At 50.5% G+C, this 17,769-nt stretch overlaps 1 protein-coding gene across 1 annotated transcript in view; it reads left to right on the top strand.

Moving 5' to 3' along the window:
- The window catches only part of arhgap32b (Rho GTPase activating protein 32b), a 77,508-nt gene extending 61,941 nt beyond the window's left edge, over positions 1 to 15,567 (top strand). Inside the window, exons 14-27 of the mRNA XM_030361057.1 lie at positions 1,715 to 1,864; positions 5,055 to 5,157; positions 6,164 to 6,308; positions 7,284 to 7,366; positions 7,479 to 7,586; positions 8,088 to 8,233; positions 8,734 to 8,935; positions 9,461 to 9,606; positions 10,097 to 10,171; positions 10,321 to 11,124; positions 11,600 to 12,158; positions 12,196 to 12,244; positions 12,540 to 12,719; positions 12,837 to 15,567. Of these exons, the coding sequence (XP_030216917.1) occupies positions 1,715 to 1,864; positions 5,055 to 5,157; positions 6,164 to 6,308; positions 7,284 to 7,366; positions 7,479 to 7,586; positions 8,088 to 8,233; positions 8,734 to 8,935; positions 9,461 to 9,606; positions 10,097 to 10,171; positions 10,321 to 11,124; positions 11,600 to 12,158; positions 12,196 to 12,244; positions 12,540 to 12,719; positions 12,837 to 15,311 (5,225 nt within the window). The 3' untranslated portion in view covers positions 15,312 to 15,567. The remainder of the gene's footprint in view (positions 1 to 1,714; positions 1,865 to 5,054; positions 5,158 to 6,163; positions 6,309 to 7,283; positions 7,367 to 7,478; positions 7,587 to 8,087; positions 8,234 to 8,733; positions 8,936 to 9,460; positions 9,607 to 10,096; positions 10,172 to 10,320; positions 11,125 to 11,599; positions 12,159 to 12,195; positions 12,245 to 12,539; positions 12,720 to 12,836) is intronic.
- Positions 15,568 to 17,769: the final 2,202 nt, after the last annotated feature.

Genomic DNA, 17,769 nt, shown 5'->3' with positions numbered 1-17,769 from the left:
TCAGAAGTTAGTTACTTGTACTGTAACAATGGTTGAGAGAAGGCTAAGGGCTCTGTAATTCAAGGAAGACGTTTTTATTTTAGATGTCTGAGCCATGTGGTAATTCTGAAAGCCTGGTTGTAATTCTGAGTTCCTTCCTTTTTTCCCATAGAAGCCTTTCAAAAGACATTATTTTTGAGAATGTATGCTCCAGCATTTCAGACTTAACAATGCCCTCTGAGTCCATCAGCATTGCTTAGAACCGCCCTGAATAAGATGTAATACAGTAGCAGCAGCTGCCTCAAATATTTCTTAAATATTGTGATCAAGTGTGATAAATTCCCTGTGACAATGGAGAGGAAAAGTCACCTAAACATTTAGTCCAAATCAGCAGTCAGTGGCCGATAATTCATTCTCCGCCTGTTTGTCTTTTTGTAATTACTGCATAACTGTTCCATAAAATATTAATTGTTGGGTGCTCCGGTGGCGTAGTGGATAGAGCGTGCGTACCATATTGGCTCCGGCCTCCGTTGCAGTGGTCGCGGGTTCGAGTCCGGCCCGTGGACCTTTACTGCAGGTCATTTCCCCCCCTCCCCTCTCTGTCTCCCCATTTCAACTCTTTCCTGTCAATAAATAAAGCTTGAAAATGCCAAAAAAGATAATCCTAAAAATAAATATCTATTAATCGTTATAGCCTGAATTGTTGTTTGAGGTTCCATTTCCTTTCTCAATGGCCACAGTTACTAGGCAGTAGCAGAGTAGAAGGACTTGACAGCATGGGAGGGAGTTTTGGGGCTTCTCCCTGCAGGCTAACAAGCAGTGGGTGGTGCAGAAGAGGGTTTTTGGAACCGATGATCCAAAAACCCTCTCCTTGTTTATTTATTTTGTTTTACATCTACACAAAACAGATGTTTGTACAACAGGTCCCAAACTTTAAGAAGCGTAGCTTTTTTCCGGACACTATCGGATTAGCTGTTTGTTTTGAGGTATTTTTTGGACCGTTTTTTCAGGGTTTTTGGTTGAAGAGGAGAAAAGAGGCCTGGTATTTGCTGAGAAGAATGCCTTTATAGTTGCCTAGGAGGTGGTATTCAGTAGCAGAGCTTACGCTTCAAGTTAACTACACACGCATAATAGAAAAGGGCTTTCCATCCCAATGAGGGTTAAAATATCCACAATAGGTCGAAAGGAAGAGAAAAAATACGCCGACCCCATTTGTACCTTGGTGTGGAGATTCGGTGCCGGGAATAGTACTTGATAGCTCTGCTGCACAAAGAGCTGGTTTGGAAACAGAGGGGGCTGGTGTACTTACCGGATCGGGGGGGTACAGCGTGTGAGGACAGTTTTATGTTATTGTATTGGAATACATTGTTTAGTGTGAGGCTGAGGCAGTGTAGTGTGTCGTGTGGCTTTGGGATAGCGCGGCTAGACTCCAGTAGGCACCTTGGTTATTTTTTAACACCATGTTCTCATTTGAATGTCAACTTTTGCATAATTAAATGATTTATTAGATTACTTTTATTCAGACCAAAATCCAAGTTGCTGGACTGTAACAGTGTCTTAAAAAAAATCAATATTTCTCTCTACATATACTTATACTATATCTACTTTCTACTATACTTATACTTATTCTATACTTCAACAATACTGTGATGCAACTCACTGGGAATGGGGTTAAAGAATGTATCAACGCTTTAGACTCTAACCTCGTGTGTGTGTCCCCTCCGTCCCTCCACAGTGTCTAAGAAGCACGGCAAGCTGATCACCTTCCTCCGCACCTTCATGAAGTCGCGGCCCACCAAGCAGAAGCTGAAGCAGAGGGGCATCCTCCGGGAGAGGGTCTTCGGCTGTGACCTGGGAGAGCACCTGCTGAACTCTGGTCATGACGGTAGGACCATGAGTTAATCTCTCCCTCTCTCTCTCCCTCTCTGCCTTGCGCTCTCTCTCTGTCTCGGTCCGTTTCACTGTCTCTCTGTCGCGTTTTTTGTTCTCTCAATTAAGGAAAGGAACACCTTAATTACTCTATAGTGTCTCTCTCTCTCTCTCTCATCACTTACTCTATGTCCCTGCTCTCTGCCTCGTTCTCTCTCTCAATCAATCTCACTCTCTTTCTCTCACTCTCTTTCTCTCACCCTCTCTCTCTCTACTTTGCTCTCTCTCTCTCTCTCTCTCTCTCTCTCTCTCTCTCTCTCTCTCTCTCTCTCTCTCTCTCTCTCTCTCTCTCTCTCTCTCTCTCTCTCTCTCTCTCTCTCTCTCTCTCTCTCTCTCTCTCTCTCTCTCTCTCTCTCTCTCTCTCTCTCTCTCTCTCTCTCTCTCTTCCCCCCCCCCACTCAGGCTTCCGGTAGATTTGTTCCCACAGTGCTTGTGAGGGGGTTTAGCTGTGACTGATTACAACTGTTTAATTGATGGACGTTAAGCATTAGCAGTGAGGGAGTATTGACATGGCGAGAGACATTGATTTTTTTTTCTCTAGTGAGACTTCATTGTTGCATAATTGTTTTTTCCCCCCATATCATTTGTGGAAAAGAGTTTATTTAGAAATAGCATGACTATTAATCAACCGAACAACTGGTATGTAATGAAAATATCAAGAATATACATGGGCTTGTTCACAAACTTTGACAGAAAAGTGGATCATCTGAAAACGATGAAGGGAGATGCTTGATTCAAATTAATATTCTTAGATATTCTCCCCAAAACATTTAAAACCTAGCAAAAATTAACCTGCAACTAAGAAGCCCCCATGCTACACTGTGTATAAAATGCTACGTTAGACGCTGTTAATCAGAGCTACATAATGCTTGAGTCCAGGAGGACACAATGTTATGTAGCTATCCACTCTGTTCTGGACGTCAAATCGAGTTCCACAATGCAATGATGCTGTTATACAACTTGGTGCTGTTGGGAACAAGGCGACGTGCCTGGACCTACGCCTAGTTGGGACTCGTGTGCCTCAGTTATTTCTTTCTCTCTGTCACAGTTATGTTATAACAATATTTGTAGCGATATTGTATCATATTATTCTGTAATACTTTTGCATTGTGTGAGACTTGGTGCTCCTCCCCTCTGTCGTGCAGTGTGTCATTTCACTCAACAACCCTTGTTCCAAAGAAAGCCATAACACCTCAGACACACTTAGATAAGACATGATGTGATCAATTCCTGTGACTCAGTTCAGTTGGTGGCCTGATCCCACTCCACTGCTGCCAACATCCCTCTCCGCCTTGCTCCGAGAACAGCTATATGAGCTAATATATAAGCAATATGTATATAGGTGATGAAGTCGCACTGAGTTCGAAAAATACTGCAGAAAGAGTTTATCCATATTATTGACATTGGCTGCATCCGAATACCTAGTACATACTATTTCTGTCTAGTGTCTACTACTTGACCATACTACACTTGACTGTGTAGTACGGTCTACAGACATGCGTAGAACGCCTCCGAACGCCGCCGAAACTCCACCGGATGTTTGGAGATGACGTATCTCCCCCCAGATGGCGGCAAAATTTACCTGTTTTCCGTCTTGTTATCGTTGCTATTAAATAAAAAAATGTCTCTTTCTACGCGAATGGCTCTTGAAATGGATATCTCTGCTAGAAGGCGTCGTCGTCGGTCATCTCGTAGAGCGACTTACCGGCAGGTTATGTTGTGTATATATGTGGACATTTGGTAAGTCATTTTTTTGGAATAATAATAATAATACATTTACAGTTATTTGTTACTCCGTGAAAAAGACGATTGAAGTTCATTTTTCCTTTTTTATTGAACACACACACACACACACACACACAAATAAAAAGCCGCTGTTGGTGGTGTCGGGTCAGCCATCTCTTCTTCGTTTGTTACCAGACTCCGGTTGCATTGTGGGATAGCGTAGTGTGGTCCGTGGTTCACTTTGGCGGTAGTATGCATTCGGAAACGACTTCCGTACTACAGAATGCATACTGAGTATTCGGACGCGCTAGATTTTTCGCATACTACAAAATGCATACTATATAGTATGCAAGTACGAGTATTCGGATGCAGCCATTGTGTCTCTGCCTGGGAATGCAAAGTAATTGGGCTTTCCTTCCCTGGGTGTCTCTTATTTCTAGTGCTCGTCTATGTGTGGAATTTGGTAGAAACAGCTGCTTTAGCTGGTCTCTCGCTCTCTCTGACAATCACTGAACGATGTGTGAGATGAGTGGGAGGCCTGGGAAGCTGGCTGTGTGTTTGTGCGTTTTGACAGAAATCTCCCACACCACAAGCCTGCACACTCCCTTATCTCGCAATAAGGTCCCCGGATGATTTACAATTCTATTTCTCCCTCTTGCTCTTTTTGTTGTTTTCTCATCTAAACATGTATATACAATCACTCAGACAGAGCCCAAGCTAAGCCGGTTTTAATCGTGTGTGTGTGTGTGTGTGTGTGTGTGTGTGTGTGTGTGTGTGTGTGTGTGTGTGTGTGTGTGTGTGTGTGTGTGTGTGTGTGTGTGTGTGTGTGTGTGTGTGTGTGTGTGTGACAGTGGCATGTGTGCTATCGATCCAGGGCCATTAACTGCTATGTCTGCAGCACTTTCCTTCTCCTACATACACAACACAAATCAGGTCGGACAGAAGTCCTCGCAAACATTTATGTACTGTTGTCAAGTAAAACAGTTTCCCCCGACAATATTTACAACCCTTCCCCTTGACTAACAGGCGTTAAGGTTAGAAACGTGGTTTTAATACTGGAAGTGTAGCGATAGCGACAGAGACCCTACTGGGATACAGCCTTTTTGTGTCAGACTTCCCCCTGCTGCAGTCCATGACATGCCAGTGCTTTTATTGTATTTGTATTTTTTTCCTTGGCGTCACGATTTGCTCCATATTTAAATTCAGGTGGACAGATACTCCACACAAATCCAATACCGAAACCTTCAGAATTATATTAACCTTGTGGCTGTCGCCAAACCTCTGGCAGACACATTGAATTAAACAGTTGTTGGGATGTGTGTGTGTGTGTGTGTGTGTGTGTGCGTGCGTGTGCGCGCGCGCATGTGTGTGTTGATATGCAGCTAAAGTTGTGTATTTTTGGTTGTTTCCCTCCCCCTCAGTTCCTCAAGTGCTCAAGAGCTGCACAGAGTTCCTCGAGAAGCACGGGGTGGTGGATGGAATCTACCGCCTCTCTGGAATCGCGTCCAACATCCAGAAGCTGAGGTAGGGATCCACACGGGCTGGGAACAACGCAGCGCCTTCCTGAGGAGTTTGTTTTTTGATGCTCTGTTCCTGGTTCTCTCTCTCTCTCGCAGCGGCTTGAATTGAAATGTGTTGGGTGCATGTTCTCTAGGTTGACTGCAGGTAGCCCAAACATGCCAGCCAGAAAGCCAGTAAACGCACACGCCTTGACTGATGTATCTGTAGTTTGTGTCTTTTTATGCGCTTTTTTCATATTGGAAATCGAACACTTCGAAGCAGGATTTCGAGCCCGGTCACAATCCCCATCTTTATACTGCTAATATTCCTTCAAGGCCTATTGCAAGCTCTATTGCCATCATAAAAATGGACATTCCTTTCGTCGGTTGACATGTGATAGGGAGGCTTCCTTTTTAAGAGCAAAGGTACAAGCATGTCTTGCTGAACAACCCTATAACCTGTTGTTTTCCTGCTAGCATAGTATTGGGTAAGCTTTTGACCGTGCGGGTAATCTAAAAGGATTGTGCTAAATCTTTTCAATTACGCGTAGTATAGGTGAGATTCAGTATAAGTATGTGTGTGAGATTCAGTATTTGTGTGTGTGTGTGTGTGTGTGTGTGTGTGTGTGTGTGTGTGTGTGTGTGTGTGTGTGTGTGTGTGTGTGTGTGTGTGTGTGTGTGTGTGTGCCTTGATTTAGGATTTAGAGTTGTGTGATTCAGGTTTTAGAGGGCTTTGGAGCAATATCCAATCGTTAGATTTTTGTGAAAGCTCATTTGCACACTCTGTGAAGCATGATCCTCTATTTACACATATCAACGTAACTTATCAGTAGATTATCTGAAACTCTTCACTTGTGTCACAGTTCTGTTATGGAGAAGAAAATAAGCACAAAGGCTTCAAACCCTTTGGTGCATGCATTGATTATTGTTACATTAGTCACAAGGGGACAGAGCCAAAAGGTGTTTTCTAACCCGAGATTTCTACTTCTTTCCCTCTTTGTTGCGCCCTGTCCCTCTCCCTCTGACTCCAGGCACGAGTTTGACTCTGAGCAGATCCCCGACCTGACCAAAGATGTGTACATCCAGGACATCCACTGCGTGGGCTCACTGTGCAAGCTCTACTTTCGAGAGCTGCCTAACCCGCTGCTCACCTACCAGCTCTATGAGAAGTTCTCTGTAAGCATCTTTCAGGCTACCCCCCATCCACCCCTCTAACCCTGCCTTCATATCTGAAACCCTACCTTCCCCCTGTGACCAACTGAGAAAAGCATTCCCTCCTTCCCTCTCTCTCTCCCTCTCCCCCGCTGTATGTGTATCAGTCTCTTTCCAACATCATCCATGTTGTTGGTAGATTTGTATTCATTTTTTTAATTTGTTTATAAATGTGGTTATAAAGGTGGACGTGTCGTGTTTGTATCCCCCCCAAGGAACAACAGTGGGTCTCAGAGTCAGTACAAACTGCAATCGTTCAAATCTACAGGCCTAATTCTCCTTTAGGAATCCATTCAGGCAGCTACGGGGAAGGCGGGGGAACGCAATATCTTATTTCTTCACGCGCTAACGCTTTAGCTGCGAGGCGCCCCTGGAATAATAGCATTGAACAAAGTGCACCCTGTCATTACAAATGTGGGGAACTGCACTCGGGGCGACGTGGAATAAGAAACCGCTCTCCAAACACAACAGGGCCGTCCCTGAGGACAGGGAGATGTTTGCTCGTTGTTATGGCAGCTTTACACACGGTGGAGGCAGCGGGGATGAGGACAGAGGGCGGAGGGAGGGAGACGCTTAGGGGGGATGGGGTTTGGAATCTGTATTCGTTAATGTCCTCCCCTTGCAACGTATCTTAACTTTGATGTTGTTTTCATTGGGCTATTCCTGTTACTGTTAAACAAACGCTTGATTTCTCTCCCCTTCTCTCTCTCTCTCTCTCTCTGTCTCTGTCTCTCTCCCTCTCTCCCTGTCTCTCTCTACCCTTCTCTCTCCCTCTACCCTTCTATCTCTCTCTCTCTCTCTCTCTCTCTCTCTCTCTCTCTCTCTCTCTCTCTCTCTCTCTCTACCTCTCTACCTCTCTACCTCTCTCTCTCTCTCTCTCTCTCTCTCTCTCTCTCTCTCTCTCTACCCTTCTCTCTCTCTATCATTCCCTACCTAAAGGATGCCGTATCGGCCGCCACAGACGAGGAGCGACTCATCAAGATCCATGACGTCATCCAGCAGCTGCCCCCGCCGCATTACAGGTCCGGTGAAGAGTCACAGCCCCACCCGGTGGCCGCTTGAGGATATGCATGCCCAGGGTGTACACCCCAGAGTAAACCGTGCTAATCGTTGATTGGTGTTTGATGTGCGCAGGACGCTGGAGTTCCTCATGAGACACCTGTCGCACCTGGCCACGTTCAGCTACATCACCAACATGCACAGCAAGAACCTGGCCATCGTGTGGGCACCCAACCTGCTGAGGTGGGGGGCGAGCACACTGTGTTTCTGGTGATATTCCTCCTTCTCCATGGCGTCTTTATTCCATGTGATATTTAGGGTAGAAGTGGTTAGGGTCTTACTCTGTCCCTAAAAGTGCTGTTTTTTGGTTCCCAACATCCGCAGACTAACCTGAACGAATCCTTGAGCAAGGAGCCTAACCCGCATCTGCTCCACAGTGACGTGACTCTGAATCACACATTCACTGCTTGCCACTTTTGCCTTTTATTACTCTGAATTACTATACAGTAATTAGTGGGATTACCTTTTAGGATAGCAGGACAGTGAAAAGAGACAGGAAAGTGGGTCGGAAGAGAGATGGAATCACTTCTAGCTTCGGAAAGGCTTCAAACCTTATTTAGAACAAGTCGTATTGACTCATTTGCCGCCCACTCTAGCAATGTTTTAAAGTAACGTGTATCTTCTTTTCTTTGACCTTTGCCCATCCACCCCCCTGCCGCCTCTCGCCTCTCGCTCCTCCCCCAGGTCGAAGCAGATCGAGTCGGCCTGCTTCAGTGGCACGGCGGCCTTCATGGAGGTGCGCATCCAGTCGGTGGTGGTGGAGTTCATCCTCAACCACACCGACGTGCTCTTCAGCGCCAAGCTCAGCTCCCTTATACGGGAGGGCGCAGGTGTGTGTGTGTTAGTGTGTGTCTGTGTGTGTCGTGGCAGCAGCTGTCCCCTTTTAGGTGTAGTTCTGGTGGTTTATAGAAGACATAGTTTCCGAAGCTGTTTGGATTTGTTAAAAGGCAGTACATTCCTGTGGACTTAAAGACTAAAGAAAAGGGTAACAACAAATGTTACCAAATACATCTGTGATTATTCAACGATAGCCTGCTACATCTTCTCCCACTTGCTTTTAATAGTCAGCTTTGGTTGGTTTGCTGGTATTCATTACAAACACCCAATAACGCATTTATTATATTATGTTTTCCCAGCAAGCGGCCTTTCTAAAATGTTTTTTCATTCACTGGGTTTTGTTGGGACGTTTCATTTTTAGACGGGGGGAATAGCATTTACGTTACGACTGTTGACTACACTAAAGGTAAATGTCAAATGTAAAGTAGAGCTTAGGGGAGAATGAAAAGGTTCCCGGAACAGAAACCTGACCCTGCCCTCCCTCCGCCCCCAGGCCACAACTCGCTGTCGCGGCCCAAGTCTCTGCTGGTGTCCTCTCCCTCCACCAAGCTGCTCACCCTGGAGGAGGCCCAGGCCCGCACGCAGGCCCAGATCAACTCCCCCGTCACTGAGGACAGCAAGTACATCGAGGTGGGCGAGGGGCCCGCCGCCCTGCAGGGCAAGTTCCACACAGTCATCGAGTTTCCCACCGAGAGGTACGTAACCCCCCCCCCCTTCACCTTTTCACCTCACCCCAAGCAGGTGTGCAGAGTGAGACTGCATGAGTCTGAAAGGGAATTTTACCTAAGGGTTCGGCAACTAGGTCAGAACATTGCATTCGGCAAGTTGTGCTTTTGCATTTCTTTCTGGGATTGAAATGGTCCTGCATGACTACATGACCTGCTTTTATTCAACCCACTAGAATTTTGTATTTATTTCTCTCTCTCCTCACGATCCGGCAAATGACCAATCGCTTGTGTTTTCACACTTACAGTGTGAAAACACAAGCACTGCACACTCCGCAACGCCAAGCAGCAGAGTTGAATGCCGACGTGGCTAATGCCAGCCGTGCCAATCAATGCTTCCCATTATATTTGTCTATAATGTCTACTGTCAGTCTCTGGAAAAAAAAAAGTCATAGGCTTAAATCGCCTCTGCAAAGTACCTAGTATATAGTGAACCCATGGATCATGTTTGAGCAGACGTATATCTAACCCGACTGTCTCCCTCCCGGCTCCCAGGAAGAGGCCTCCGGTCAAGGCCAAGAAGTCCCCGGTGGGCAGCTGGCGGTCCTTCTTCAACCTGGGGAAGTCGTCCTCCATGTCCAAACGCAAGCTGCAAAGGAACCCCAGCGAGCCCAGCGAGCTCAAAGCCATGGCCCTAGCCGGTGAGAGGAGAGGAATGTGTATCCTAGAATGTGAATATTTGCTGCTACCGATAGAACAACAAACGGCATCAGTTGAAGGGCTTCGCCTGCTATCCTGAATTTAATCATTGCTTTACATCAATTCCAGACTTAATAAATCCATTATTATTGATTCGAACTCTTGTCAATTTGGGATTATATAACGACTACATCCTGGCACCTATGGCATTACTAGCCATCCGTTAAATTGCCTGTTTGAGGCTCTAGGGGAGAGCTGCTCAATGTCCTCTGAGCATTAGCCTGTGTAAGCCCCGCAGAGTTTAATTATGAAAAACGGCTCCATGAATAGACCTGACACTGGGCCAAGAGCGAGAGGACAATGTCCCTTTCAGTAGTCGCAGTCAGAGGGAATACTTATTAAATGCGTTACATATATTATAAGTATCTCCGGTCCATCTCTGTGATGTCGTTGTAACACCTTTCTCCCCCCCCCCCCCTCGCTGTGCTCCAGGTGGGAGAGGAGACACGGCAACGCTGAGATCGGCCAAGAGTGAAGAGTCCCTGACGTCCCTGCACAACGTCCAGGGTAACGACCCATAAATCTCTCTGTCTCGGTACCCTTATAGCCTTAAGCCCACTGGATCCTGTCCAGTGGTTCAGTTCATGTCGAGGGTGTCGACACCCACATCCCTCCCAGAGCCCAGACTGAGCCGTTGCCTCTGCCCCTCTTCCCAGGAGAGTCCAAGGCCTACCGTCCGCGGCGGCCCCGCTCCAGCAGTGACGCCCTCTCCCCCTCCTTCGCCAACGAGCTCCTGGACGGCGGCCACCACCCACACCACCACCGCCGCGGGCGCCAGTCCGACTCCTACGACAACCTGGACGCGGCGGCGGCGGCGGCGGCTGGCGGCGGCGGGAGCGACGGGGACGACGGCCCCATCCGCGTGCCGGCCCTCATCTCGCCGCCCCGCTGCTCGGCCGCCTCGGGCGCCAACGGCGGCGAGGACGTGGACCTCAGCCCGCCCGACATGGGCGTGGCCTCGCTGGACTTTGACCCCATGTCCTTCCAGTGCAGCGGCCCCGACACGTCCTACGCCTTCCCCCTGGACGAGACGACGGGCGCGGCCGGAGGGGAGGGACTCTGCTTCAGGACCCCGGGCTCGGGCAGCGTCTCGTCCGTCGCCGACGAGGCCCTCTCGCCGTTCCCCCTGGGGCCCCTCAACTTCCTGCTGCCGCCCGCTGAGCCCGGACGCACGGCCGGAGAGAAGGCGGGCGGCAAGAGGATGATGACGACGTCGTACTCGTACACGGACAAACCCACGCAGGCCGTCTCGCCCATCAAATGCGGGAAGTCAGCCAGCGCGGACTGGCTGTCCGCCTCGGATCTCTTCCCCACAGAGCTGTCGCCGGGCGGGGAGGCCAGCCTCAGCCAGGCCTTCCAGCTGGAGCTGCAGGGCAAACTTGCCACGGCCGACAGCCGGGAGTCGAAACTCAAAGGGAGCTCGGAGCCACCGCAGAACGGCGCCGCGAAAGAGCACCAAGGTAGGTGGAGTGAACGCCACCGCCAACACACACAAACACACACATAATCATACCACACACGAGAATGTTTCTGTTATATTCCTTTATGTATGGTGCTCACTCTGGCATTTAACAATGCATGCCTGTCTTCTTGTAGGTTTAGCTCCACAGGTTTATGCTTCTTACTCCTTGCATGGAATTCAGTTGAGCGACGTCTTGTCGCACGATGCCTGAGCACCGTGCCTAACGCTTCCTTCTCTTTCCTGCTCCCGAAGAGCCTGCATGCGTTCCGTCTCCCACCTCGTCTTTTTCTTCAGTTTCTCTCTCTCTCTCTCTCGCTCTCTCTCTCGCTCTCGCTCTCTCTCTCTCTCTCTCTCTCGCTCTCGCTCTCGCTCTCGCTCTCTCTCTCTCTCGCTCTCGCTCTCTCTCTCTCTCTCTCTCTCTCTCTATACAACCACAGTTCCCCCTGTTTGTTTATTTGTCCCTACCCCCCTAGGAGCCATAGCACTGGACACTTCAAAGGACCCCTCCCCAGCCCCTCCTCCTGCTCTCGCCCCTGCAGCCCAGCACTCCGCCCCTCCCCCTCCCCCACCCAAGACCTCCGCCCGCATGCTGGCCCTGGTCCTGGCCGAATCGGCCCAGCAAGCCTGCGTTCAGGTCCAGAGCGAGCCCACCGAGCCCCCCGCCGCGCTGGAGGCCGCGCCCTCCTGTCCCGTGGCCCCCCAGCCCAAGCCTCGCTCGGTCAGGGAGGGCCCCTCAGACGGAAGCTCCACAAAACCTAAAGTCGACGGCCGTCCATTCGGGGGGGGGCCCGCCGCCGCCGCCGCAGGACCCCCTCTGCACGCGCCCGGACCCTCCACCCGGCCGCACGCCCGCCAGCGAGCCTTCGCCAGCAGCGACCCTGGAGACGGGCTCCAGTGTACACACCACAGCTCTTCCCGCTCCTCTGAACCAGGGCCCCCTCTTAGCCGGCTCCACCAGCCAGGGGCCCCTCGGCCAGAGGAGCCCAGAGAGGCAGCAGAGGCAGCCCCGCGGCGCCGCGCCGCTACCGGCTAGCACCAGCACGTCTTCCACCGTCTCGGGTCCCGGCAGCACGGCCCGCTGCCAGGGGGCCGCTGCCGGGCCACAGCCGGCTCCTGAGGTACGGCTGCTGGCTCCGTCTTTGGGCAAAGAGGAACCCTGAGTGGCTTTTCATTGATTAACTCTGAGCTGCGGCAACTTCTTGTGAAAAGTAGTTAGGTATTTCTAATGTTTCAGGGTTTTATTTAAGTAAAATAATAGTACAATTTTAGATACATGTTGACATAGATCTATGTTTTACATAGACTAGTAAAACATTCATTGATTCGAAAAAAGCCTTTACCTACAATACATAAACACAGAGAAAGTACACATATTCACATTCACAAGTGTTTCTTTATATTTTTCTTCCCCAGGTCAAGTTAAGAGAGAATGTGCCGCCCCCAACCCTTCCGAAGCCCACAGAGCGCCACTCGCTGATGGCCCACCAGCCCAAGCCGGTGGCCGTCTCCCTGTCCCAGCATCCACCACAACCCCAGCCCCAGCCCTCCACTCAGCCCACACCTCCAGCCCAGCCGGACACCCAGCCCCAGACAGCACCCCATCCAGCTTTACAACCAGCACTCCAGACAGCACTCCAGACAGCACCCCAAACAGCACCCCAAGCAGCCCCCCAAACAGCACCCCATACAGCAACCCCGCTCGCACCCCAGACAGCTTCACAGCCAGCGCCCAGGACGAAAGGGCCTGTGCCCCAGACCGTGCCCCAGACGAACCAGGCCGCACCCCAGACCGCCCCCCACACTGCCCCCCACACTGCCCCCCACACCGCCCCCAACACTGGGCCCCACACCGCCCCCCAGACCGCCCCCCACACCGCCCCCAACACTGGGCCCCACACCGCCCCCCAGACCGCCCCCCACACCGCCCCCAACACTGGGCCCCACACCGCCCCCCACACCGCCCCCAACACTGGGCCCCACACCGCCCCCCACACCGCCCCCCACACCGCGCCCCTTCCCCAGTCTTACGGCCCCGCCCCGCCCCGGCCACAAGTGGCCCAGCTGGCCCAACCTCAGTCGCAGGCCAAGGTGAGCGCCCGCGTGGCTCCCACCACAGCGGAGACGACAGAGAAGCCGTGGGAGGCCATCGAGCCAACGCAGCCCCCCCGCGGGGCCCCCGAGACGCCGCAGCCTCTGTCCAGGGAGCCCCCCGGCCCCACGCCCCCGGCCCCGCCCGTCCGCACCATGGAGAGCAAGCTGGCGGCCGCCGCCCTCAGCCACAGCGAGGGGTCCATGCCCAGCGCCCACCCCGACGACACCCCCCACTACGGCCCGCCGTCCCCCCGCAAGTCCAACAACCACCAGCCGGCCTACCTGTACCACACCCAGGGGGAGGCAGTCTCGCTGGAGCCCCCCGGACCGGCCTACTACCACCACCAGCACGGCAGTATCCCCGTGGGCCCCCCCGCCCCGGCGCAGCACCACTACCGGCCCGACGTCGTGCCGCCGCCGCCGGCCCCCCACCACTCCTACGTCTCCAAGTCGGAGCCCCACATAGCGTACCGGGCCCACATGGACGGGCGCTACAGCACCCTGGGCCCCAGGTCCACCCACCACTCCATCAAGTCCCGGAGCAACCACACCCGCAGCATGTACATCTCCCCCGGGCACCTGGTCCAGGGCCAGGGCTACGTCTCTGCCGACCGGATCCCCGGGTACCCCACCATCCGCAGGGTGCACTCCATGCACGTGCCCTCCGCCATCCGCACGGTGCCCGTCCTGCGCACCGAGGTCCCTCCCGACGACGAGCTGTTCTTCTACCACCGGGCGGGCTTCCCCTGCAAGGCCTTCCAGCAGCAGCAGCAGCAGGCCGCGCAGCAGCAAGCCGCACAGCAACAGGCCGCGCAGCAACAGGCCGCGCAGCACCAGGCCGCGCAGCAACAGGCCGCCGCCCAGCAGCAGGCCTCGCAGGCCGACTACCACGTCACCCAGCTGCAGCCTTACTTTGAGAACGGCCGGGTGCAGTACCGCTACAGCCCCTACTCGGGCTCCAGCCCACTGGAGGCGCCGTTCTACGACGTGGACCCCTACGGCAGCATCCGCCTCCGACACGTCCACTCATACGGCAGCCGGGAGCTGGGGGGCACGCTGGGCCGCCACTCGGGGAGCAAGGCCAGCGGCTACCACTACCTCTCCCGCCACGGCATCCCGCCGGGCAAGGAGCACAGCTTCGTCAGCAGGGACATGCCCCCCGGCCACGGCCCCAAGGGGGGGCCCGTCTACCTGTCCTGGGACCCCGAGGAGTGCGAGCGGCTCCGCATGCACTCCATCCGCAGGGAGAGCCGGGCCCGGCAGAAGATGAAGGGGCCCGTGCTGTCCCAGTACGACAATGTGGGCGTGTACCCGGCGCCGGACCCCTCGGGCTACGACAGCCTGCACCTCCGCAGCAAGTCGGACCCCGGGAAGGCGGCGCAGATGGCGGCGGCGGCGGAGGCCAAGGAGGGCCGACACCCCCAGCCCAGGAGCCTGGCACCGGACGCAGACGTCCTGATGTACGTTGAGACCTGCCGGCCCGACGGCCCGACCAATCAGGGCGACTCCAGAAGGTGCCAGTCGTCCAACTCCCTGTCCGCCTCCTCTAGCCACAGCCTCTCGGCACCGCACGACGCCAAACACCAGCACGGCGCCGACGAGCTCTGCGGGGGATCCGGCCGCTCCAAACACTGGCAGCAGGAGCACCCCAACAAGAGGGGATTTGTGCCCCGCTACGAACGCCCCGAGGCCGACCGCCACCAGGCCAAGGCCCCCAGCGGTGGCTACCACGGCACCGAGGAGCCGGCCTGGAGGGAGCAGCCGGCGCGCTCCAAGCCCGAGCGCTCTCACAGCATGAGGGACCCGCCACCGCTCCACGCCCCGGCTCAGCCAGATGCCGAGCAGGACTACTCCTACCACAAGCGCGGCGGCAAGGCGGCCCCCTCGCACTATGACAACTTGGACGACTACCACCAAGTACCTCAGCCACAGGCGCCCGTCCAGAAGCGCGGGCTGGGCCACGGCACCTTCCCTACTCCCGCATTCACCGCGGTCCACAGCAACAGAGCCTACACCACGGCTCTGGGCCAAGGTGCCTTCCTCCAGGCGGAGCTGGCCATCGCACGGCCGGAGACCGAAATATGTACAGAATAGGAGAGACCCCTTTTCTTTTGTGTTTGGCAGGGATGTCGAAATTAACTTATGCCGCGTAGAAGAAAAGCTGACATTGAACAGCCTCTGCAGGACAGGGGACTGTCATATGACCATTATTTTTGTTGGCCCGTATTTTTAATGAATTGTAATTAAAACCTTAAAAAATTGACTTTTTACAGAAAGTATGAAATGTACCGGAAAGTGTCTATTGTCCAGCCGGTCATGTTGTGGTGATGATTTGGACAATATTCTTAAATATATATAAATATATAAAAATATATATATAAATATATATATATATATATATATATATATATATATTACACTAAAGACAATGTGGTACATTAAACAAGACACTGCAGAGATGTTGGACAAACAGCCTATATCAATAGAAGACTAGCAAAAGGTTTTATGTTCATTTTTTTCATTATTTTTTCTAGACTAGGCGCTGGGTACAAGCATTAACTGGGATTAAGGTTTTGCATTTTAGAAATGCATGTAATCTTGGTCTATTACAGGACAATTCTGTGTACTTCCCTCTCCATCGCGCACGTCTGGATGTGACAGCACAAGTCAGTGTGGGAGGAGGCCCGTTAGTCAGCAGGCCCCGCGCTGTGCGCCCCAACCCCTTCCGGCCTCAGTATAATCAGCCCAATGAGATGGTTGAGATACACTGTGTCCGTAAAGTTTTCAAACATTGAGGGGGAACTGGGGAGGGCAGAGTATGAAAGATTGACGATCAAGCAAATATAGTGTTTATTAATGTCTTTGCTCTATGTGTGACTGTGCCATTTTTATGTACATTTGCTATAGAGAAGAAATATACAGAAAAATTGGAATTGCTGAAATTCTAATTTATGTTGATTTTTCTTTTGGTTCTTGTTTGTTCTACATTGTACGAGGGACCAAGCAGTTTGTGAACGGACTGGTTGGAGTACTCACTTGCACAGGATTAGGAGGAAGCTGAATGAGTGAATGGCTGTTGATGATATTAGTTGTGTAAAAGATTATATTTCCTTCTCTTTTTTCATCCATTTCGAAGAATATACGTGAACTGGAATAACTGAATAAAGTAACCCTAAAACAAAGTCTTCTCAAACAAGGCGATAAATAACGCTTTGCCAACTTTCTTTTGTTAATAACTTGAGACCTTACGTTGCTACCACTTAAACCCCTTTATACCCCCCTTATATTACAAGCAATTAAAAACTGATGGTTAATCCACAAGTAGATTCTGGTGTAACATTTAACCTAAATATTTGTCAAATCCTGTTTGTTAACACTTGGGCTATAAACTCTAGAGATTATTCCATTTTATGTACAATGATTTCTTGACAAAAATATTAATCATTTAATCATTGTTTTTATAGTAAGATGGGGCTGAGCATTTTCAGAATTGCATTTTCTGGTTTGCTCTAAATTCTAGTTATTGGTGGCCCCAGTTTTTCTTTTTACAAAGTTCCCTTGTTTGCTTCAGTCAGCCAACATTGACTATTAACCTAAATACACCTGTAACCCTTGTCCAGATGAGGCTCTCAAAGTTAAGAAGCGCTGTTTACTTGAATGTAAAGCACCCATATTTGAAAATTGAGTTTTCTAAAAAAGGTATATGATAAAGAAACATTAAAATCTGTTCTTAAACGGGTCTATTAATGTTTTCTTCAAAGATAATGCCAACCTGAAGATTTTAAGGTCCCAGAATTTATATTTAAACAAATGTCTAATTGATGTGAACATCAGTTTGGGTTTTTGTTCCAGCAGTATTCCCTTCCCCATGTGTAAATACCTTTGCTAACAGACAGGTCTCAGCCTGTTTCATGAGGACAATAGAACAGCCTTCCGTAAGCACATATTGAGTTCCTGCTTGTTATACAATTTAATTTGACAGGAATAGGAGATATATATTAATCATGCAATACTTCAGAGATGCCTTTTCAACTACGTATCGTTATATGCCTCAAATGTTTGCGTGTTTCAAGCATATTGCCATATCTATAAATATCAATATTTCCACCCTACACTACTGTTGAACCAAAACATTTGTGTCAAATAAAGAGTATTTTATAATATACATTTACCATATATTATAAGATCACTTTTATTAAATGTGCAAGAATAAGTTGTGTTTTATTGCAATAACAAAAACGTTAATCGGCATTGGCAATGAAACGCTAGCCAGGCATAGCCTGACAAATTGCAATCTACAACTAGAAAATGTATTTCCTGCAGAATATGGGGTGAGAGCTGTAGTGCAAAGTGAGATTGAAGGTATGTTTCCATAAGTGTCAAAGTGTAAATGTCTAAATGGAGCAAACAATGTAAACATGCACACCATTTAAGAAATGTAAAATGATTGAAGCAAAATAAGTAAATGGATAAAGTTATAAAGTTTGAATACATTTGAGATAAAATATAGAATAGCTGAGCTGATAACGTTTGAAATGGTTAAATCAAGTCA

The sequence above is a fragment of the Gadus morhua genome, chromosome 7, assembly GCF_902167405.1.
Source record: "Gadus morhua chromosome 7, gadMor3.0, whole genome shotgun sequence".
Taxonomy (NCBI): Eukaryota; Metazoa; Chordata; class Actinopteri; order Gadiformes; family Gadidae; genus Gadus; species Gadus morhua.
Note: the sequence above shows the minus strand (reverse complement) of the source record. Positions and strands in the feature narration are given on the sequence as shown.